The 25,875-nt window shown below is 35.8% G+C and overlaps 1 protein-coding gene across 1 annotated transcript in view; it reads right to left on the reverse strand.

The window, feature by feature from the left end:
• Positions 1-1,586: 1,586 nt before the first annotated feature.
• Positions 1,587-25,875, reverse strand: part of LURAP1L (leucine rich adaptor protein 1-like) — a 45,754-nt gene continuing 21,465 nt past the window's right edge. Inside the window, exon 2 of the mRNA XM_011930407.1 lies at positions 1,587-2,334. Within this exon, the coding sequence (XP_011785797.1) occupies positions 1,960-2,334 (375 nt within the window). The 3' untranslated portion in view covers positions 1,587-1,959. The remainder of the gene's footprint in view (positions 2,335-25,875) is intronic.

A 25,875-nucleotide genomic window follows, 5' to 3' on the forward strand; every position in this document is an offset into this window, starting at 1 on the left:
GTTCCTTAAAATACAATATATAAATGAAACCTGTTCCAGACACTTCTCCTACATTATGCTCTTGTGTTTTTTGCATTTCCTTTCTCCAGAGGGAAAATTTATAGAGGTAATGGGGTGGACATATAGCAGGGGAAGTGGGTTGCATGAGAAGGGTGTAACAGAAATTTACCAGATTGTATTCACGATCTGAAACTGATCTGAGAACAGAAATAGCCTTTCATGTGTATGGCTTGTTCAAGGCAAAGGGCGGATTTTAAAGAAGTTAGAATTTACCCTTGATGGCTCATACTCTTGCTGCCTGCCACGTCTCTGTACTTGAGGATCTTCTCTCCTTGCGAGGCTGTAGACATATGGTTACATATTTCATTATCTTCTGTTTGAAATTGGTTGGTTACATTTTTAATTTTTGTTATGGACTTACATTTGCTTTCTCATTCTGATTTTATTATTTAACATCAATAATTACCAAAGAGGTTATTGAGTTTTACTGTTAGGAATAAGACACATGCAAGTTAAATCCTAGCTTTGAGACTTACCAGGAGACTTGTCTCAGTAGCCTGCCTTCTATTTGCCTCAATTTCCTCAAACATAGGATGGTGACAATCCTCACATTATGAGACTCTTGTGATGAGGATTGTATCAAGCAATTTATGGGAAAAGATCAGTGCAAAATATAAGCCCTGATATATTTTAATTATAAATTGAATAATATATGCCTTGGAAACAAACAATAAATTTGACATGTGTAGTAAGCATATAATAACAAAGGAAATTTGGGTGAAGTATTTTTCGGGTATGGACATTTCTCACTTATAAGAAGGAAGACTTTTTGATTTGTATTGTAGAGGGTTTAGTCCAGAAACATTTATCATTACAAAGAACAGCATGAAATCTTAATTAGATTCCCTCACTAGGAGTTATCAAGATAAAAGAAATGCAGAGGATTAATAACATTATATCAAAACTAAATGTCCACTGTATGTGAGTTACAATATTCTATTTCAGAAAACTAAGAGATTATTTATTTATACTAGGATGAATGAATATCATACTGGACTTCTTAAATGAATAACAATTCTGCTTCCCTACTATTGGGATATTTATCTGTCTTTCTATCCATCTGCTTGTATGCATCTAAGTATTTGTACATCCTATCAGAATTGCAAAATGCATACAAGTAAATGCCAACAAAATCTCAAAATACAATTAAATTTAGGACATTTTTGCCTTGAATGGGCTCCATACTTAACCTCAATTATTCTTTGAAATTTGGAAGAATAATATGTATTATTACACAAATAAACATATGATTTGAGTTAGAATCACTGATGACAAAATGTTAATCGAAAGTACCAACACAAGGGTGAGTTGGTTGAACAGACTGTGTATAGGGGACTTCCAAATGACTGTCATGTGGGCATGTGTGACTAACAGTATTGTTGATTATACACTAGAATGTTGTGGCCTAGAAATAATGCTTAATTTTGTTCCAAGCATTTTATTCAACCTGATATGCAAACAGTAATATATCTCAATATCTTCTGGAAGATGGAAACTTGAATCATTTAAGAACACAAGCAACAAAATTAACTGTTATCAGACTTCGGTTTATTGTAAAATTTAGCAAAGTTTTTCTTGTAATCCCTGACCCATTGCTCTGAAAACAAAAGCAAAAACATAATTATTGCTCATACTTTTCCCCCTACTTTGTTTGTGCTACTGTAAAAGAAGGGAGAAAATCATTATAATAAATAAAAAATAGAGATATAACAGAGAAAAATACATCAGTTCAGATGAGAAGTATTAGGAGCAACAGAAATACCATTAAGCAGTTTCAAAATCAGCTTCTTTTAAAAAGATCATCTTATTAAAATAAAAATCACACCAAAAATATAGCAGCGGAGAAGAAGGATAAATACAAGTTAATTGCACACCAGTCCCATGCAAAAAACTGTGTCACTAACCAAAGCAGTAGTATTCTGAATCCAATTTAGGACGCTTGTGTAGTGCCTGTGGGTCCTCTATTAGGGAGCTGTCACTGAATTGGTCCAAGTCTGAAGGGGTCTGATGGCCTGGGACATCATCTGCCAATGTGTCCAGATAACTTCCCACGGAAATGCCATCCAGCCCATCACTGCCATCGTGTAGGCTGTTGTAGCTGCCACGTAAGGACGTGCTCTGACTCTCCAACAGACTGCACAGGCTACCACTGAGGCTGCTGCCTCTGCTGGTAATGGTGGCTTTCTCTTCAATCATCCACTTGATGGACTCAATGCTCTCATTGATTACAAGCAACTGGCGCATGAGCCTGACGTCTGTGGCTCTGAGGTTAATCTATGAAGAAGGAGAGAAAAAAGACATTCCAGTTATTTTACATTCTTGAAAGACCTCAGATTCATTTGGGGACTGTCTGCTGCATTTCAGAATTTTAAATTCACAGAAAAAAATATAAGTGGACTGGATCTCAGGAACTTTTTGAAAATTGCTGACTGATGGTAGGAGTTGTAATAAAAAAACTCACTTCCTGCCAGATGCATCAGGCTCCAAAAGGTACGACAAAACCCCTGCTGCATCCCTGACCCTAACCAAGTGACCTGAACATATCATATTGAATGGCAGGTTCTCTACTACACAATTTATTTTCTCTTTGGCCAGATTAAGTTTATTAATGTTTACATTGTAGTATATATGTGAGTCCTGAGGGGCGGGGAGAAAATGAAGGTGAAGAAATTAAGGAGTCATCCTCAGCTCATGGAAGACTCTAAAAGCCTCTAATTATAGAGTGATAATGTGCCAAGTGTCATCATAAAAGTACAGCATTCATTAGCAAAATATAATAACACTGTATGACAGGTATTATTATTTTTTCTTCATTTTACAGATGAAGAAGATAAATCTGTAGAAAAGAGTTAAGAGTACAAGAAAAGGCCTGTATTCTTAATGACTATATTAACATAGTGCTGAATAATGCTTTTGTTTTTAAGAAACAAATTGCTCTAATATTCCCTGAATCCAAAGGATAGTGATACGCTAGGCTGATCCAATTTATGAGATGAAGTGAAGAAATATTTCTGTAGATCTGACTATTTGTTTCAGATATATCAGGGGCACCCCAATCAAAAGTGGGATATCAGATGTTGGGAAGGTCTGAGATCTCCCTTATGTGCCTTCTAGGTGTGTGGTCCTTTTGATAGATCTAAGTTACTTCAGGGATATCTATCTCCACAGCCACAAAGCAGAGTCTCTTCGCAGGTCCCACAGTTTACTGTAAACATTTGGTAATATCAAGAGGTGGTGTTTGGGGAGGTGGTGCTGTAAGAGCTCCCATGATTGTTCTGTTGAAACAGAAGAGATAGGGCTCTTGAGTCCAGAGCCTGGCAGGGCCATGTTTGGCCACTAGAGGTCCTAGTCACATTCTCTATGGTTGGTTGGTTTGTTTTTTTTGAGACAGAGTCTGGCTCTATTGCCCAAGCTGGAGTGCAGTGGCACAATCTTGGCTCATTGCAACCTCCGCCTCCTGGATTCAAATGATTCTCCTGCCTCAGCCTCCCGAGTAGCTGGGAATACAGGCACACACCACCATGCCCAGCTAATTTTTAGTATTTTTAGTGGATACAGGGTTTCACCACGCTGGCCTGGCTGGTCTCAAACTCCTGACCTCGTGATCTGCCCACCTCAGCTTTCCAAAGTGCTGGAATTACAAGTGTGAGCCACCACACCTGGCCTTCTCTATGGTTTAAAAATTGATTTCTGTCCCTCCAGTTGGGTTATTGACCCAAAAGTCTCAGTCATACTAATTCTTTCGTAGGATCCAGAGCTAATTCAGATTTATGTCAGTTTCTGGAATTATCTGAATTAACATTCATTCTTGGATGACTCAAACTGTAAGGAAGAAAAAAGCGAATTGTCCTCAAAAGTATTCATTTGTATTGTAAAAATATTTCCGTGTGAGGAGTTAATCCATAACTGAAGGACTGAGGGAACATGATGAACAAACATTAGGAGAGGTGGAAGTTCCATTAATAACTCCAAGAGATGCAAGACTGTGCAGGTTTCAAAAGAATAAAAATATATCTATGAATACAAAAAGCATAAAGTACAATTTAAAATCCCTTAATTTTAGTGGAATATTGAAGTGAAAGTGACTTGAGTGACTTTTTCATCTTCTCTGAACAAAGCACTAAAAATAAATTGCACAGGGAGTAACAAAGAAAATTACTTTTCACTGAGACGTTCATGAACAGAAGGATATGAACTTAGCCTTGAGATGCCCCTCTATTTGTTGGGGTGTCTCAGTAACCTTGCAATGACTTTATGTTGAGGAAGGAGGCTTTCTGACAATCTTTATGTTTAAATTCATCCACACACCCTATGAGCCAGGAAGACAATGGTCAAGTTACAAGTAATACAACAAATATTTATAAATCAACAACAATTTGCCTAGGTCCACTGAGCAGCCCAGAAAAATCAATATGAGTCAAACTTTTGCAAAATTATTCAGCAGTCATCTGTAGCTGATAAAACATGCTGGCCCCTTATAAGGCATGGCACAATATCAATCTGACCATTTCCCAACAACTCCCCAAATGAATCACGGTTGCATTTATTCACATCTCCACCCTCTCCCATGAAAATGTTCCAGACCGTTCCCAGCTCTGGGCATGCTCCTGTGTGATTCCCCATTCTTGAAAAACTTCACTCTCTTCCTCTCCAAATACTCCCCATTCTCCAAGTCATACTTCTCTCATCAAGCACTACTTGAGGGCTCCAGCCTCCTCTGCTGGCCTGCTTCACCACTACAGTCCTATTAGCTTATCTCCCAACATAGCTTAACTTTGTACTGTCATATACTGCCAATGATTGTCTTTTAGCATTTTCAACTAGGTTGTGAGCTCCTTAAAGAAAGAAGCTATGTCTCACATTTCTTCCATATCTTAAGGTCTGTCCTAAGCATTGGTTGATTTTTGGGAATAGTCATAATTAGTTGATTTTTGGAAATAGCCATAATTTTAGGAACTGTGAAAATTTAGCTCTTAAGACAGTAGTAATACATGTTCATAACAACTATGCCACCAGGGGTTAAAACATACTTAGAATACATTTTTTTGTCAGCAATTTTTTTCTGACTTACACAGTGGCTACATCAAGTACAAGTTGTTCAGTTTTATTAAGCAATAAGAAGAAAACAGGAGTGGACTATGAAGTAACAAAAGCTTCCTTTGACCATGAAATGACTTATTTAAATAGGAAAATCTTTTTTTTTTTTTTTAACTGAAAGGAAAACATTCACAGGCCATTGAACCACACTGTTGGGAAAAATAAACGACGAAAGCAAGTCAGTTAGAACGTGTTGATCTGGTTGATAATGATTATAGATTTAACTGAGTCTAACCCTATGTCCTCCCAGGAGAGAGTAAACAGCCTCCCACCGTGGGAGCGCTGGGCATGCAGGTTCACACGCTGGCAGGTCCATCACCAGGAGCTCCAGGCACAGAGAGCCCTGGGCCCGCCCAGCTGCTGCACTCTGCTTTCTCTAAGCACCAAGGTGCGGTTATGCTACCGATGACCCTTGAAAGTATGAGCAATCCACCAAAGAACTAAATCACAATGACTCTTCTGTCTCTAGTAACTGCTCCGCCTTTCCTCACTGTTATTCATTTCGGTCTTTATGAAGCCTAGCCATCAATTAAAAACATAGTAGCCTTGTGCTGGCAGCATGAAACTGTGTGTTTCCTTCTGTTGGAGTCTTATAAGGTCCCGCAACTTGACTTCAAGGATACTGAGAGTTGAGATCTCCTAAAGGTCTGAGTTTAAATGTCACCTCCTAGCAGAACATGATTCCTGAGCAATCATAATATACAATACCCATGCCTAGATTAATATTACATTTTCATGTCTGTTTCCTTCATAATATTTATGACTAGTTGAAATCATAATCTTTATCATGGATTTACCTATTATTTTCTGTTTCCCCCATGAGCATGGAAGCACCACAGAGTGCTTGGGTCTTGATCTGTCCTGGTCACCACTCTATGCCAAGACCTAGAAGAGTATCTCACACAAAGTAGGTGCTAAATTAGTACCTGTCCAACATCTGAATAACAAACTTTGCTTCAGATTGGATTATCTGTTGGAATCTGGGGTTTTGCTGTGGGTCAATAATATGTGACTTGAGAGGGGAAACAAAGTAGCCTCAGGAAAGAACATTTCAATATTGAAGCATTCCCAGCAGATAATCCCTTCTATTCCTTCTCCAGATTCAAACACTGAGTAACTGGTGTGAGGTTATTCCTAGCTTAAATTTACAGAGTATGAGATAGTATCTCTAAAAGGAAGTGGACTTCAAGGTGTGAGTCACACTCCAAACATTATTCTATTTGTTCAGGGGTGATAACTGGTACTAGCACAGTGTGGGTGTTCTGTAAACACGTGACAAAATGAATTGAACAAAGGGAACAAACAACCAGGACATGTACCAAAAAACAACACAACAAAAAAAAAATAAGATTTGGACTGATTGGTCCAAAGGTCCAAAGAGATATGGATGTCCTTTCCTCTTTTCCTCTTCATTTCCCCTCCTCCACACTTGTCCTTACAGTTTATGTCATGTGGTTCAGCTTCCTACTTAGTCTCTCAGGCTTCAGGATTGTGATGTCACAGGTCTCTGTATTTTAGGGAGAATGTGGAGATTTCATGTCATTTTTTTTTTGACAGGTGATGAACTGAGTCTATGGTAGAACTTGAAATGAGGAATCTTGAAGGAGAAAAATATTCTTAACAGTAAACTTTCCCAGACACCTTTTTTTCTTCTAGGCTGCCATTTTAATACTGAAAGAATACAAAGGTTATACATTGGTACAATGGAATCTAAGAAAGAATGCAGTCGGATTTTTTGGTTGCTAATCAAGTTGACTTCTTTGTGATGTTGTATGAGAACCATGGTACTGACTCCAATCTGCCACTGCCACTATCTTCTTATTTGACCTTTGGGGAAAGCAGCTTGGCATACAGGACCTCAGTTTCCTTATACATGAAGAAAAATTAGATTTCATTCCGAGCTGCAGTGAACCATGGGACTCAGTGAAGGTGGTAAAGTAGTTCTGTGAATAAAGACTAATCTTACCCAATAAGAAGACTGAATTCAACTGAGGCATCCACCTAACATACCTGCTTTTCATACTGAGATTTCCTTTCAGATGTTTAATAACATCTTATAACATTTCAGGCATTTAATGTTTAATTTAATAAGAAGATTCTATAGATCAGATAATCTCAGGATTTCCTTCCATTTTGACATATTCTCTGATATTTTGCATTCCTGTGACCATTTCATTACAAAATTGTCTCTACTATGAGAAAATTATGCAGGCTATAGAGGAGACAGAACAGTCAGTTCTGCTGCTCAATAACTCCAGCACAAGATGTAGCTGGTAAAACTCATGGCTAAGGCCAGAAGTTTGGGCTTGATGTTAATTTTAGGTACTTTATGTGAAATTTTGTCATAATAATAATTTTTGCTCTCACCATTTGGGTTTGAATAAAAATTATTTTTTGTATCCCACTCCAAGACAAACATGCATATCATCTTTAATATGTCTATATATTAACTGAAATGTGCACATGAGCTGCTGAATATATCTTCCAAATAGGGACATTTTTTGCCTTTCTCACCATACTGGAGACTTGGATAGCATCATATACTCATGTTTCTCATAAAGCACTCCTCCATTATTGTTACCCTTTTAGTTATGAATATCAACTAATCAGATAAAAGCAGGTCACCTGCTAGTTAGGCATTTCTACTGCAAAATCCACAATATTCAAGATGTAAATCCCAACCATCCTGCCAGCTGTAATATGAATTAGAAGGAAGAAGAACTTCTTTGCAAGTCCATAGTCACATACATTGAAGGAAGAAAGATTAGACTTGCTTTTTAATGTGATGTTCTAATCCTAGTTTCTCATTAGGAGAAACTAATCATCATTCTCTCTGACTTGTAGTTGGTGGAAGAGAGTTTAGTTCTGTCAAGGCCTCTTTTCTACCCACATTTATTTTAGAATATATTTTTAAAAGTCTATATGAACTGAAGAGCCGTTGTAAAAGCACTTGGAATGTTGTTTTTCCAGCAATTTATTCCAGTTTGTTTGCTTGTTCCTTTTGCATAACCTTCTTGTGTCCAAATTTATCCTCTCTCCAAACTCAGCACATCCTCAATTTGATGATCACAGAAGATTTTCTGCCTACCCATCTTTAAAATTTCCAGCAGTTTTTTCAATATCTATACTTATAAAGCACTCCTCTGGTTTCTCAGAAGATCCATAAAATATTATCATCTTTTTGCAGTCTGAGAAGACACTGTACAGCATTTCCACTCACTGTTTTTAGTTTGGAACGGTTCAGGTGAAAAGCCTACAATTACACAAAAGTGAGTGCTGTTCCTTCCACCAAAGCTTTCCTTCACTTTCTCAGTCAGTTCAAAATTTACAACAAAATTTGTTTCTAATTGGGCAACAGAGGATTCCATTTTTATATCAGTCAGCTTTGTCTTCCTCCATTTTTGTTGTTTATACGTGGAACTGAACAATAACTAAAACACTCTTTTCCCAGAACCTTATAGAAGAGTAATTTCCCCAAGGATTAAATTACATACATAAAAATACTGTCATCAGCACAGCGGACTGATTGATGTTGTTTTGATAAAGTAGAAAGCTGTATGTGGTGTATTTGAAAGGGGCACATGTGACTCCCGTGAATCATAAGCATAAATTCCGGCCACCAGGCCTGCTCATGAGATCTGTACAGTTTCTTCTGGTGAGTCATCTGATCGCCAAAGCAAGACATGCAGCTTTTCAGTATGATTTCATCAGATTCTAGGTCCAATTGATACTTAGATGCCTGTGATGTCAATTCCTTTTCCATATTCTAATACAGTGAAAACTGTTTCCCTGAATGTTTTCAACATGAATGTGCAAAGTGTAATTTAGGCTGATGCAATAGGCTATAAATCACCTGAGCCAAGATTCATTTAGAATGATCTAACAAAAACATGGACTCCCCATATTCACAGCAGAGAAGCTTATTCACATTGAACACAGACCAGAGAAGTGTTTCCACTAATTTATAGTAAGTATTGTGCATGCATGTCTTTTCAATTTTAGAACTTAAAATATTCTTTTCATATGGAAGACCAGGGCATGTTAATGTGCTCCTCTGTGATCTGTAGTGGCCACAATTACATTGTAAGAGAAGGACACAGGGTAATGTGCCAGTAAATGTTTAACAAGCAGCTTCCTGGGAAAAATAAACGTGCACACACACACATGCATGAGTATATACATACAATACAAATGTGCTTATATAGAAGATGTATAATACATATTTTACAGATAATAATAAAATATACAGCACTTTCTATTGCCAATTCCATATGACCAACTGATTTCAGAGAATGCTTTTATTTATTCTTGCTGGACTCTTATATGTATAGCAAACTATGGATGCAGTTCAAACAGAATTTCACAAATACAGTTAATTGGCAATTCATTCCTCAATAATTGTTATCGTTACACCTGATATGTGATCCACTGTTAAATTATTTGTCACTTAGTGAAAAATACATTAATTAAACTGAAACGTGTTTCAGCCTCAGCACTGGTTATGTTGGAATTTTACTGGTTCATCAATGATGTGAGCAACTTCTTCACTGAATTGAATAACAGTTTTCAAATACATGGAGAATATTTCCCTTTTTTGACACTATTGGAAATGTAATAACTAGGGACATGCCACATTTTTCAAGTTGAATCTGCAGTATTAACATTTTCTCTATCACTTTCTTAAGTCTAGACAATCAATAAAATAAAAATCAAGTTCTGCTTTATAGTGATTTTAAAGTTATGTAGCATAAATACTCCTATATGGCCAATTTTAAGCTATCAATAGGATGTCCTTAAACATAAACGTGGGATTGATAAGAGATACTCAGTACTGCAGCATATATGGTATTTTCACCCTATAAATACAATAGATGTTTTAAATGACCTCAAAAAATAATGAAAGTAAAATGTAGTAAAATAATTAGGAGGTGATGAATTTTGAGTCTTTATTACATTTGTTTTAAATTGCAGGTTTATATAAATACTTGTAAGTTTATATAAATACTTTAAATTGTAATAATGTCTGTAATTAGCAACTAGTTCACAAAACTCCTGAAAATTTAACAAAGAGCTCACACATATCAGTAGGTATTGGCTTCAGTATACCATTGAGAAGGTGTGGAATGAAGGCTTTACTTAATTGATTGCATTTTGTGATAAGCAGATTAGAGACTTGCATTTTACCCCTTAGGGCTTTTAGTTTTCTAGACATAATTAAAATCTAATGTAATCTTATCTTTTACATTTAATAAAATTTGAAGTAGATGTAAAATATTTATACCAAAGTTTTTAGTGCCTTTTATGGAAAGATTTCAAATACTGAATATAAATGACTCGACATTGTTGGGACATGAAATATACTGAAAAAGAGAATAAGCCAGGTATCTGAACTCAGTTGAACATTATGTTTTTGTATTATAATAATTTTTGATGGTTATATTTCTAAAATAAGAGGCCACTGTTATAAACAGTAGGCTTTATAATGCAGAGTTGTTCAGCAATGCATTTAAAGATTGTTGAGGAGATAGGACTATAATCCCTATTTTTACGTGATTCCTGACATCTTTTCTACCCAAATGCTTTATCTTCTCTTTTAGTAATTTAGTAATTTCTTGATACTATAGTTCAATCTGTTTGCCATGGATCTTATGCCCCATATTTCTTCTTTCTCCCAACTCTATTTCCTATCTGCTATGTGCAGCCCAGTAGTGCTTTAGTGAACTTACTTTGTAAAATTCTTTGTAGGAGAGAACTGGGTTGCAAAGAAAAGTGATCTCTGTATTTCTTTATAAAGCAACAGACAGTGAGTAAAATTAAGTGAGGAAGCAATCTCTGCAACAGAATAAAATGGATGGGCCCTGTTCCTAGAGCAGAGATCTGCAACCTTGAATGGACCTGTGGATCAAATCTTGTTAAAATTTAAATTTTGCTCACTAGTTTTATGATTCTGTACTTCTAACAAGTTCCCAGTTGTTACCAATTGTGGTAGGCAGTCTCAAAGATATCTCCCAATAACCACCCTCTTCTGGTATCTACATCCTCATGTAGTTTCCTGTCCTGGTATTGGATGGGCCTATTGACTTATTTCTAAATAATAGACTATGGCAAAAGTGATGGGATGTCATTTCTGAGAAAAGGTTACAAAAAGATTGTGGCTTCTGCCTTGGGTATACTCTCTCAAATGCTTGCTCTGAATGAAGCAATCTACCATGCTGTGAACTGCCCCTTGTGAGATGCATAAGGTAAGGAACTGAGATCTCTGGACAACAGCTAGCAAGGACATAGACCTGTCGACTGCTACTGGTCATGTGATTGAGCTGGGAAGTGGATCCTCCCTGGATAGAGCCTTGAGATGACTGCAGCCTCATCAAGGCACCTTGATGGCAGATATGTGAGAGACACCGATCCAGGGGCCTTCACTTAATATGTGCCCAGACTCCTGAATATAGAACTGTGAGATAATACATGTTTGTTGTTTTAAGTTGTTAAGTTTTGGGATATTTGTTATGCAGCATGAATAACTAATACACCAATGCTGTTGGTATACAGACCACACTTTTTAGCAAGGTCTTAGGGATCTTTCCATTTGTGGATAATTTTGTTGATAGATGCTGAATCACCATCTGTGGAAGGCTACTTTATCAATATATTTCTTTGTAGTTTGAAAAAAAGGAACAAATAGAGTAAGCAGTTAAATATTTGTTAACAAAAACAAAAAATGTTCAAGGAAACTGAAGGTCATTATCGAAAGAGCCATTCGCATCTTTTCTTTCTTTTCTTTCCCCTAAGAGAAATTGATTTCTTACCCTGAAGGAGAAATGACAGATGATTTATGTTTGATAATTAATGACAAAAATGATTCTTTCAATATATTTAATTTATAAATTATATCCCCTATAATCTGAGGGTCATGAAAGTAGGGCCTACATTGATAAGATAATAGACTAAACTTAATAACATTCAGATATAATTTAAAGAGTTTAAAATACAGTGAGATTAACTAAACTGAAATTACTGAATTTTCAATATTGACAACTTTATTAAGTTGCAGTCTTGCTTTTCAGAATTCCTCATTTATTTGAAAATGTGCTTTGACTTGGCCTCAGCAGGAGAAAAAGAGGAGGTGATTAGGATGATAATAAAAGTTACTTATGTTTATTGAAATTCCTTCTAGAAGTTAATTCTTTTTCATAGATTAACATTTTTTTGGAAAGACCTGTACAATGGCCCTTTGCATAGAAAAGATAATGAAGGCTCAGATATTTTGCTGCAAATATTTATTTTCGCCTGCCATTGATAATTTGGTAATATTTGGAATACTTTATGATGCTTAAGATCAGTTTTGTTTTGTTTTTCATGTGGTGTCTAAACACTAAATATTTTCATTTGGAAACTTTTGGGTGGGACTGTGCAGATGGGAGAGTTTCACTGGCTATAAGTGGTGATCTGAAGAGCATCCAATAAGAGACACCTGACATATTCTAACATTCACTGATAATACATTAACTTTCCAGTCTAGTGATTTATTCATTTTCAGCTTTTTAAAATGGCTTTAGGAATATTGATATTAGTATCTGCCATTTATCAAATGCTTCCTATGTACCGTGTACTTAGCTAGATGCCTTAAATATTAATTTATCTAATAAATGTAGTGCCATTCTTACAATAAATTGGTGAAGAAGCTGATTATTATTCTCATTATGGTTCCAGTCTGATGTGTGAAGGGCTCAGAAGTCATCACTCCCATCTTCATAACAAGAAAAAAAGCTGAACAAACTGGAAATCAACAACTATTCTTAGGTTCATCAGAAAATTGAGGTCATTGGGTAAATTGCAGCCCCAGAAGACAGATACATGGATACAGAGAATCATAGCTGAACAGGAACAGAAAACTGGAAGCAGAAGGCCTTAGCTTTCTGTAGGAACACTAACTGTAACTGGTGAATTGCTGGACGGTTAGTGTGGACTAGCTTGTGAGTTAAAAAACCCAAGGGGTCCCAGTCTCAGGGGCACCCCACACTTTCATGAGTTTTACCTCCAGAAACCCTACCAGGTTCTAAGTATCCCCTGTGTTTCTGGCAGGGAGAGGAAACTGCTGAAATATATCTCTGATCTCCTTAAAAAAGCTTGTCCCTAAGGCAACCTATTTTACTAGAACCTAACGGACTGGAGTTTTACCAAAGCTGAATCAACAAAATATCCAACTCAGTCTGGCTAAAAGACTGAGACCTAATTATGGACAGTAGAACACTTCCTCTTCTCCCACACCTTGCCACATCAGTAAGGCTACTGTATAATAACGGGAATACAGCAAAAAGAACTGCAGGCCTCTGACTGTATTTAAAGAGTGTCATAGGAAACCCAAAGACAATAGAGTAGACGGAAGCAAGGATACTACAGGAAATTTTAGTCTCTGACACTGTAGCTACAGCAAATAGTAAGAAGAATCTAACTCCTAGTCACATAAATATAAAACCTTGCACTAAAGGCCAATCTATCACAGTTCCTTTTATATCCTATCCAGCCTTCAACAAAGAATTACGAGCCACTCTAAAAGGCAAAAACAAAGTCTGAAGAGACAAAGCATCAGAACCAGACTCAGGTGAGGCACAGATTTGGGAACTATCAGACAAGGAATTTAAAACAACTATGATTAATATGCTAATGGTTCTAATGGAAAAAGTGGGCACATGCAAGAACAAGTGAGTAATAAAAGCAGAGAGATGAAAGTGCAAAGAAAGAAAAGAAAATGCAAGGAATCAAAAACACTGTAACATAAATAATGCCTTTGATGGACTCATAAGTGGATTGGACATAGCTGAAGAAGGAATCAGTGAGCTTGAAGATGTGTCCATAGAAACTCCCCAAACTGAAGTGAAAAAAGAAAAAAGAAATAAAAAGACAGAACAGAATATCTAAGATTTGTGGGCTATTAGAAAAGTTACATGATACAGTTTAGATGTTATGCCACCTCCAAATTTCATGTTGAAATATGATCCCCAATGCTAGAGGTGGGGCCTGGTGGGAGGTGTTTGGGTCACAGGGGCACATCCATCAGGAATGGCTTAGTGCCCTACTCACAGCAATGAATGAGTTATTATTCTACATTAATGTGAGATCTGGTTTTTTAAAAGAATGTTGCATCTTGTCACTTTCCCTCTCTCAGCATGTGACCTCCTAGCTTCCCTTTCCTTCTGCCATGACTGTAAGCATCCTGAGGACCTAACCAGAAGTGGATGGTGGCACCACGCTTCCTGTACAGCCTGCAGAACCATGGGCCAAAATGAATCTGTTTTCTTTATACATTAACCAGCTCGCTGTTTTAGTGAGCCTGAGTCCTTTATAGCAATGCAAATGGGCTGACACAGAATAACACATGTATAATGGGAATACTGGAAGGAGGAGAGAAAAAGGAACAGAAGCAACATTTAAAGCAACAATGACTGAGAATGTCCCAAAATCAATGACAGACACAAAGCCACAGATCTGCAAAACTCAGAGAACATCTAGGAGGATAAATACCAAAAAACCTATATCTAGGCATATTATATTCAAATTATAGAAAATCTTTTTTAAAAGCTAGAGGAAAAAGAACACCTTACCGACAGTGGCACAAGTATAAGATTTACATCAAACTTCTACTCAGAAACCATATAAATAGCAAGAAGAGTGTGGAGTAAAATATTTAAAGTCTTAAAAAAAAAAAAAAGACTACTAACCTAAAATTCTGTGTCCAACAAATTATCCTTCAGGTATGAAGGAGAAGTTTGGGCAAATAAAAAAGTTCTGGAGATGGATGGTGGTGATCGTTGTACAACAATGTGAATGAACTTATATGCTGTTGAACTATACACTTAAAAGTGGTTAAAATAGTATATTTTGTGTTATATATATTTTGCCACAATTTTTTTAAGGTGATGTAGTAAATACTAAAGACTTTCTGAGACCAACAAAAATGGAGGAAATTTGTCACCAGTAGACTTGCCTTGCAAGAAATGTTTTAAAAGTTCTTTAGAGAGAAGGAAAATATATAGGCAGAAACTCAGATCTATATTTAAAAAATGGAAGAGCATTAGGAAAGAAAAAACTGAAGAAAAAATGAAGATTTTTCTTATTGTTTATTGATCTAACAGAGAACAGTTTGTTCAAAATAACAATGACAGTGTATTCAGTGATTATAGCTTATTTGTGAATAAAATGAATGATAGCCATTTTATAAGAGACAAGAGAGAAGAATTGGGAATATTGTTTTATATCGTACTTGTACTATCATAATGTGGCATAATATTACTTTAAAGTGCACTTAGATTGGTTGTAAACATATTCTAAAAACTCTAGGGCAACCACTAAAAATCGTGTTTAAAAAAGAAGTATAATTAATATGCCAAGAGAAGAAAAGTAGAATCATAGAAATTGCCTAATTAAAATCAGAGAAGTGGAAGATGAAAAAGGAAAGAAAAGAAAGAAAAAAGTCAGAATGAATGAGTAAACACAGGAAAGAAATAGAAAATATTTACAAATATGATCGCTATTAATCCAACTATATCAATCACTTTAAATGTGAATAGTCTAACTACATCAATTAAAAGACGAAGAGTGTCAAAGTGGATAAACAAATAAGACGCAATTGTATCTTGTCTGTCTATTAGAAGCCCACCTTAAATATAAAGTCACAGATAGATTAATTTCATTATGCAGGTGAAGGAAAATACGACTCAGAGGAGTAAGGCATCCTATTCTTTTTTTTTTTTTGAGACTGAGTCTTGCTCTGTCGCCCAGGCTGGAGTGCAGTGGCGGATCTCAGCTCACTGCAAGCTCCGCCTCCCGGGTTCACGCCATTCTCCTGCCTCAGCCTCCTGGTAGCTGGGACTACAGGCGCCCGCCACCTCGCCCAGCTAGTTTTTTGTATTTTTTTAGTAGAGAACCGTGTTAGCCAGGATGGTCTCGATCTCCTGACCTCGTGATCCGCCTGTCTCGGCCTCCCAAAGTGCTGGGATTACAGGTTTGAGCCACCGCACCCGGCCAGGCATCCTATTCTTGCAGATTTTAAGTGACAGAGCCAGAATTAGACTGAGGTTTACTTAACTACATAGTCTCCAGTCTCTCCTTCAAACTGTGCTGCCTGGAAAGGGTTTTTATAGTCCATGCTATGAGAAACAGATGATCTTTTCCAAAGCTTACTCATAATACATCAGATTACCCTAGCCAATTCTCTTTTTCGGTCTCATTTTATTGATTGATTGATTGATTGATTGATTGAGATGGAGTCTCACTTCTGTCGCCCAGGCTGGAGTGCAGTGGCTCGACCTCAGCTACTGCAAGCTCCACCTCCCGGTTTCACAACATTATCCTGCTTCAGCCTCCTGAGTAGCTGGGATTACAGGCGTCCGCCACCAGGCCCGGCTAATTTTTTGTGTGTTTTTAGTAGAGACGGGATTTCACTGTGTTAGCCAAGATGGTTTAGTCTCATTTTTAAAATACTTAGTTGTTCAGAAGAGTAGAGTGATATAGTTGCATAGTGGCAAAAGAACTAATTGAGGGGCAAAAAGAGGCTATTAACACTTATTGAGAGACTGTATGTATATGACATTCTCCTAGACCCTGGTGGAGCATAGAGACAACACTGTCACCTCAACTGAAGAACACTGGAAATCTCAACACCTTATTTTTTTTCTAGGCCTACTAGAAAAAATAGAAAAGTAAGTTAGTATAATCCACTTGTCTTTTCAGTGTGAATCACAATGAATTCTATGAAGAAATAATAGATTTGCTCTTTATTTCTAATAGGTTTCTGTCTCAGATGATATGCGATTCAGCATATACCAAGTATTGAATATTGTGATGATGCAGTGCTAATAATTTCATGTAGCTGTTTACATTTTATTTTCCACAAATACCTTAATGATACATCTGGCACCACAGGATATCAATGACTAAATTTTTATGCTTTATCTCTAGTCTTTAGAAATTAGAGTGTTTAAGTTGTCCTTTGGCATGCTACCGTTTTGAACAATTAAAGTGTTTGAGTTAGTTTAAATGATGTTACATTTATTGAAAGAAACTTGCCTAAAATATCAATTTCCTTTTCTAATTTAGTATTCTCCTAGAATTTTAGTCTAATTAATGTAAACAATTTTACCTGGACATGTGAGAGTTTGCTCTCCTTTGAAGGTGATATAATTTATCATGTTTATATGTACACTGATCCATTTCCAGCAGAAATAACTTACAACAAAATTTAAAACAGAGATAACAAATGTTTTGTATTTATTTATACCTATGATGCCCTATGACTGAACTACCCATTGGCAGTATCATTTAGTGGCAATAGCAAAGAAAGCTAAAACATTGGTTTTAGTCTTGGTTCCACCAGTAACTTAACCTGTAATATAACAAGTATCCAATCTTCCCATGTCTCCATTCTCCTGTCTGTTACATAAGAATATTGGGAATCATCTTCCAAATTCCTTTCAGCCTGAAAATGTCTTGGTTCTCTGATATAGCATGTTAGAAGTGATAGGAAATTTTTCAAGATATAGGAAAAACAAACACATTGGTGACAATCAAATATAAAGACAAGTGACAAAGAGGTGGTAAGCATGAACACTTCCAGTGCAGTGGTTTTATGCTACCCAATAAGCCCAGTTTCTAAAGTGGCACATGGAAAAGCAATAAACACGCTGAATGAAGAAATGGATGACAGAGGAAGAACAGGTACAGACAGCAGAGAGTAAGTATGGATTCATTTTTGTTAGGAAAAGAAGACATCTGTCAGTCAGATGGGTGTTCAATTTGAATCTGGAATGAGAGAAATAAGCAAAGGCTCAGAGATGAGAATGTTCATTTTGTGCTAATAAAGTGACAAGACAACCAGAGGAACAGGTGGTGGTAGAGGAAAAGTGGAAAGGTAATTTGGAGGCATTCATGGAGGGTCTGGAATATTGAGCAAAGATAACCCTGAGAGATGCTGTGACAGTTCATTCCATAGAAAAGCTCTACACATTATCCCAAACAGAGGCACTTGACAGGAGTTTTAACCCACTTCTGTGCTGCAGGTTACTGAGCACATTAATCTGGTCTCATGTTGCTATAAAGAAATACTGGGTACTGGGTAATTTGTAAAGAAAAGTAATTTAATTGGATCATGGTTCTGAAAGCTGCACAGGAAGCTGATGCTGGCGTCTGCTCAGCTTCTGGAGAGGCCTCAGGAAAGTTTCTGTCATGGAGGAAGGCAAAAGGAGAGCTAGCATTTCACATGGCCAGAGCAGAAGGAAGAGGGTTGGGGATGTGCCACATACTTTTAAATGACCAGATCTCAGGAGAACTCACTAATCCAATGACAGCATCAAGGAGAGTGATGTTAAATCATGAGGAACCACCTCCATGATTCTATCACCTCCCACCAGGCCCAACCTCCACCACTGGGGATTAATACACAACATGAGACTTGGTTGGGGACACAGATCCAAACAATATCACTGACTTTCAGCTGCCCTCAAAATAGCTTAGAGGCTTTATTAGCATCTCAGGCCTATTCTTTAGTGTGGGTAAAATGTACTAATAACAACAAAGGAAGTTAAAGAAAAAATAATTTGGCTGTGTAGGGAAATTATATAAAACTACAGCTTAGACTGATACCAGGACAACTTTATCATGTGTATCTCTTTCTGGAATGGAGGCTAACTCTTCCAGTACTCAAACTACTTCATTCTCCTGAATCCAGAGTGACAGATTCACTCTCAGAAGGAAATGGGCTGGGAATTCACAAAGAGTTAATTTGTATATGTGAATCATGGATGCTTTCCATGTTTCAATCAGAGGCAATGAAGTGCTTTTCAAATATATGACCCAGAAAAACTCAGAGAGCTTGATCTCCTATTTCCTCCCTATAAATCCAGTATTGCAGTTATTAAAATTCCCATGACAAATATGTTCTTCCTCTTGTGTTTTGACTTATTCTCCCTTTTTGGAACATTCTTAAATTTCCCTGAAGTCTGTGTTTATGCCCTTTAAACAGAATGAACATAAAAGAAGTTTGTCACATGACTTTCAGATGCAATAAAACTCATTCTCAAGTTTAATTCCTCAACATACTGTTTTAAATTTATCCATTTGTCCATTTAAAAATGTTCATAAAGCAATATTTCCTTTTTAAATTGTAGTCTTACAGCAGTTTAATGAAATTGATCTAATAAAAACTTATTAAAGTAATAGATGGTTTGAGAAATCATGTTTCCCTTTAGAAAATACACACATACATGCATACATATACATGCTACATATATACATAGCCTGGAGCTCCATAATAAGGAACTGGGGTATGGATTCCTAAGATGTATTTCTCTAATTCCTCATTCACAACTTCACCATGAGCAAGTTTCTTAACAGCTTTAGCCATCTTTAATATACTTAACCACATTTAACGTAATATCCTAATGCTAGGCTTCTTTGGAGAGATACAGCTAGGCTCCATTAGTTATAGCTTGCGGAGTGGTTGGATGTTCTTGGATGAATGGTGCCATGTGAAATTGCAATATAATTGCTACAATTAAGAGGCCACATTCTCTGCTTATACAACTCACTGGGAAATTATTTTTGCACCAAAGGTAATAATTTTGATCTTTATCATTATGTAAAAGTCCTAAATATTTTCAGTTGCTTTTACACCTAGATATCATAATTAACATTATGCCTTGTCAAAATTAGATAGGTCTTTCAGTTAAGCAAGTATAACCCTGAGAAATGCTGTGAGAGTTCATTCCATAAAAAACTTGCCACATTATCCTAAATAGAAGCACTTGACAGGAGCTTTAGCTCACTGCTGTGCTGCAGGTTACTAAGTGTATTAGTCAGTTCTCACATTGGTATAAAGAAATACCTGAGACAGGGTAATTTATTTAAAAAGAAAAAAGAGTTTCGTTCAGCTTATGGTTCTGAAGGCTGTATGGAAGCATGATGCTGGCATCTGCTCAGCTTGTGGGGGAGGCCTCAGGAAACTTACAATCATGGCAGAAGGTGATGATTTGAGCTCATTAAGAGATACTATCATACAGTCATTATTTCTTTTCTATTGTGGAAATTACTAGATTATCAAATACTCAGATACTCTTGAACGATTCTTGCTCAGAAATTTAAATTCAACAAATGAGTAATAGATTTTTTCTTTTAGATTCAATATGTTTTTTGTTTTGTTTTGTTGTTTTGCTAAACTCCTATGAAGTTCCCAATGTAATAAAGACAGTTTAGTAAGTGGTATTCCAGTCAGTTGGACACCCTATAAAAAGACATGATTTGGATCTTGGATCTCAGATGACTGGGGTTGATATGTTATTCTATTAATTAGCTCTTGGATTTTTGTCAGTTGGTTACGTTACTTAACATTTTCTCTATACCAATTTTCTAATCCAAAAAGTGGTATATATTATGTACATGACAAGGCAATGCAGTTGGGAAAACTACATAAGATAACATATGCATGTAGCATAAAGCCTCACTATGTAGCATAAAGCCTCACAGTGCTTAATAAAATTTAGTTATCTCCTCTACTTTTAAATTGACATAATATAGGTCAAAGGGTACAAAGTTGCAGCTCTGTTGGATGAATAGGTCTAGGAATCTAATGCACAGCCTGAGGACTATAGTTAATAATACTGTATTGCATTCTGAAAATTTACTGAGAGTAGGTTTTAGGCGCTACTACCCCAAAAAGAGAATGTAAAAGTTAACTATATGAGATAATAGATAGGTTAATTCATTTGACGGTAGTAACCAGTAACCATTTCCCTATGTATACCAAAAGATTATGCTATATAAATAAATACATAGAGTATATACCATAAAATAAAATGGGATTTTTTTTCTTTTTCTTTTTTTGAGACAGAGTCTCACTCTGTCGCTCAGGCTGGAGTGCAGTGGCGTGATCTCAGCTCAATGCAAGCTCCATCTCCCAGGTTCACACCATTCTCCTGCCTCAGCCTCCCAAGTAGATGGGGCTACAGATGCTCGCCACCATGCCCGACTAATTTTTTGTATTTTTAGTAGAGATGGGGTTTCACCGTGTTAGCCAGGATGGTCTGGATCTCCTGACCTCATGATCTGCCCACCTCGGCGTCCCAAAGTGCTGGGATTACAGGCGTGAGCCACTGCACCCGGCCTAATTTTTTAAAATGTCTTCCACATTCAAGGATGTAGAAATATAATGTAATTAAGTAGGTTAATTAAACCGACAATATGTTTTCAGTAATGATCTAGTTGTTCTCTTTCTCAAAATGATTATTTATATATGGTTTTAGAGTACAAAACCTGCCCAATACACATTAATTTAATTTTTATTTAAAAAAATGTTATTTAAATCTAAATATCACTGATATTACATGTATTATTCTGAAAAATTACATGTGTGCATTGAAAAACTGGGTTGATAAATGCGTAAGTTATGATTTCCATGCCACAATGAAAATATACCCTAAAGACAGACAGAGGAATTGCAGATTTCTAGTGCTAAAAGAAACCATAGTTAATTTTGGAGTCAGAGTACCGCATTCTATGATACATAAGTGGACACAAGCTCGATGACTTGGCCAAAATTGTATCACCACTTAGTGCTAGAAATGGGACAAATATCTTGATCTTCTGATTCTAATTCCCTTTTTTCCACAATATTAAGAATAGAAAAATATTTTTATTATGGTCTGGCCAGTGTAGTATTGGCCATTCATATTCTGTGAACATTTTCTAATGACAGTTTAGGACTGGATTTAAAAAAAGAATAATATTTTTCAAGAAAGAAGCAATTCTACAACTGAAGTTTAACAGGTACTGACCTGCATGAGCGTTCATGAATGATTCTACCCTATTATATTTGATATGATAGTCACTTGGATGTAAAATCAACAAATATTTGCAAGCAAGTGTCACGTGCACATTTTGCTGATACAGAAATACAACCATGGAGGTGCTACAATTACCTGAAAGTCATGTACTAATTCACAGAAGTATTTCTGATTTCTATTCTTATTCTCCTGTATTCCTTATATCTGTTAATGACTATGTCCAGATTAAATAGTTTACAAAACGCTGTTCTCTCCTACCACAAATTAGCATAAATTTGATGTTAATTCATCACTTCTAGCTTTGAAGGACCACAAATGAGGGTGATAAAAGCAGATGCCTAGCATATGGCAACAGATGGGTCACCACATTTAAGAAAAGCTACTGGGAATAGCTTGGTTTACTCTTCTTAGTTCTTACTACAAAAGGTGAAAAGAATGGAGAAGGAAACAATCTAGGCAGTGCAGACTTAATTGACTCCTAATTGTCCTTCAGTTTTAAAATGTCCTATTAAAATATATAACTTGTAATTTGCTAGTATGTTTCATGTCATAGTGTTGTCTATAGCCAGGTAGAAATAGTCATAAAAAAGGATTCGACCAACTATAGGTAGGATTGTACAATACTCACTAGCAAAATACGTCTGCTGGTGGCCAGAATTATTGAAGCAGATGAGATGATGAATTCATCGGGACATGTCCAGACGCCCAGCTTTATAATATCAAGTTTTATTATTCTTGCTCAGATGCTGCCCTATCCTAATATTACACTTAAAATTTTACCTATGAAGCAGTTACAATTTTATATTAAATTATACATGCTTTTATTGTAAACTAGAAATGAAAATGATGCTTATGTTAAAACTTTGATTCAATACCCATAAAACACTGCAGAGATATCTTAAGATCAAATGCTTGCCCCATGAACTAGCATCTAAATTACTGTTCATTTTTAGGGAATATTTCATTATCTATTTGAAGTTGGTTCCATAAATATAATTCATAAACTCAGAAGATAAAAAAGAAAACAAACAAAAAGAATTTATATTCAAATACACGTGAAACTAAGTAATAGCTGGATTTTATTGGATATAACTGTTTGCTCTATAATTAGCAAAGATAATGTCAAATTACATGTTTTCCCTTGGATATGAATTGGTTAAAAAATAAACAACTCTGTTGGGTTTATTTGATATTTCTCTATTAAAGCAAATGTGTAATTCTTACATAAAATCCTTAGAGAACTTTCTGAAGTTAAAATAAAATCCAAAAGCTTTTCCTAGGTTTTAATACAGAAAAAAAAACAAAGTTACAATAATAAAAGCTCAAACTTTTGCTCAAACTATTACTAGAATTTGAGATACTTTTGTACTAATAATGAAAATCCTGGTGGATGCCGGTAAAAAAAATACAGTCCATATTTTATAATACCTATCCCATACCCAAAGTTGTAAAAAGGTCTGTTTTTTCTTCTCCAGTGTCTATCATCTGATTCAGAAATATTATTTTTTAGCTAGATAAAACGTGGCATTGGTACCTCCTAACATTTTGTATGTGCTGCTTTTATAAAGTAATCGCAGTGTGATTCCTATTGTCACTCTTCAACCATAGCAGTAGTTTCTTTCTAGGCTGGTTTTGTAGTTATCAGAGTTCCCTGCTCAGGAAGTAGGATAAGGAGCAGTGGGTGGTGATGTATTGCATTCTAGGAAATAAGTATAGTTTCCATAAGTAAAGCTCTTGGTGGATCACATAAATAGGAAGAGTCCTGGTAGCAATGCGTTTCAGAGGCAGTGGGGGTTTTGGCTGTTGATAATATGTATGTTTATCTTATTGCTTTTGTTTGATAATCCCATGCAGAAATTTTTAACCCATGTTGACTTTCACAATGACAAGAAAGAACCCCAATGATAATAATAATAGCATAAACAATAACTTCTAGCCTTTAATAAAGCACAAGTGCCAGGTACAATGACAGGTACTTTAAATACTTCCACCCCCCCCCCACCTAATCTTACTCAAATCTTAAATGGTAGAAATGATTATCTTCAAACTGCAATTTGAAGATAACTTACTCAAGTCATACAACTAGAAAGTGAAGGGGTGGGGATTCAGGCCTAGATTTACTTGGCTCTGAAGTTCACATGCTTAACCTGCTTCCTCACCCCTATGTGAGAGCTCAGTAAATACAGCATTATGCACTCTTTTTTAAAAACTACTAGACTATTCAGTTGACAAAAGAAAAATAAATCAAGAATTGCAAAATTACATCATAAAAGGAACGAGGTATACTCCCCCAGCTTATAAATTATTACAGAAATAACCTGAAATGTGGAAAAGCACATCACAACAAAAGTATAAAAAACAAGTTAAATATCCAGTATTAGAGAAGTGCACATAAAATAGAATATTTTCCAGGAAATACAAATGAAGTTTAGAAAAATAACACAGGAAAGGGTTTATAACACAATGTCAAGCAAAGAAGGAGGCACTACAAAAAGATACAAGTTATAAATTATAATTTCAACAATGCAGAAAATTACAGAAGATAAACACTTCAATAAAATTTAAAAAATGGCAACAAAAATGGCTTCTGGATAATTCAATGGTGTTTTTGTCACTCTTCTTTATATTTTATGTACTACAATATTTATCAGGAGTATACATTACATTTCAATAGAAAAGATCTTTAATTATAAAATGAAACCATCATGAACATACAGAATTATATAAATGGGAAATCATAGATAAATGTTTTTTGGATGATTAAAACATTTAAATATTTGTTTAGAAAACTTCAACATAGTTACAAAGGTCACAAGCATCCATGATTAATTTATTGAGAGGACATTATGAAATCATAAAAATCTGTGTAATTGTTGAACTGTATCTGATAGGAAGAAAACAAACTTTTAAAAATATTTATTTATGGCACAAGTATACATATGTAACAAACCTGCACGTTATGCACATGTACCCTAGAACTTAAAGTATAATAAAAAAAAAAAAAAAAAAAGAAAAAGAACTACTGAGCTAGGCTTGGTGGCTCACACCTGTAATCCCAGCTACCTGGAAGCTGAGGGAGAAGGATTGCTTGAGTCGAGGAGTTAAAGGCTGCAGTGAGCTATGATTGCATCACTGTACTCCAGCCCTGAACGGCAGAGCAAGACCCCATCTCTAGAAATAAATACATAAATAAAGAAAAAAAAATTTATTTATCTTATACTAGTATAATCTTTTCACTTTCTTTCTATTCTTGTTCCAAAAATATTTTTGTCATTTCTAATTTTACTGCATATTTTCATTCCTCAGTAATCAACAGTGTGCTTTCTTGTTTGTGACTATTTCAAAAGCACAGCATCCCTTAATGATCCCATAATACAAAAAACACATGGAGACCATTTGGTTCTCAAGAAGAGAATTGTGAGAAAAAAATAGAGTAAGTGTGCAAAAATACAAGACAACTTTCATTGTATCACTTCCCTAACATAACAACTACAAGTGGTCATGTTGCTTTGCAAACCATATTCAAACTTCTTAGCTTGGCATTCGATATTCTTTATTAATTAGGCTTATTTCACCTTTTTCAGTCTTGTTTTTATTAACTCCAACATAACCATCACAACTGTCTCAATCTCACTGTGGTTTCCTATACAATCCATGCTTATCACTACCTTATTACCACCACCTACAGCTATCCTATTTCTCTAATCACTTCCTTGAAGGAAGATTTTTCTAGAAAGAATTTCTCAAAGAAAGAAATATCTAGATCATTAATTAATTTATTATTAATACATTATTAATTTGTTCCTCCAATACTGACCTCTTACACTCAGCTAAACTTTAAAGATGGAATGAACTGGACTTGGTTCTAGCCATGAAAGAACTGATA

The sequence above is a fragment of the Colobus angolensis genome, unplaced genomic scaffold (genome assembly GCF_000951035.1).
Source record: "Colobus angolensis palliatus isolate OR3802 unplaced genomic scaffold, Cang.pa_1.0 Scaffold86, whole genome shotgun sequence".
Lineage (NCBI taxonomy): Eukaryota > Metazoa > Chordata > Mammalia > Primates > Cercopithecidae > Colobus > Colobus angolensis.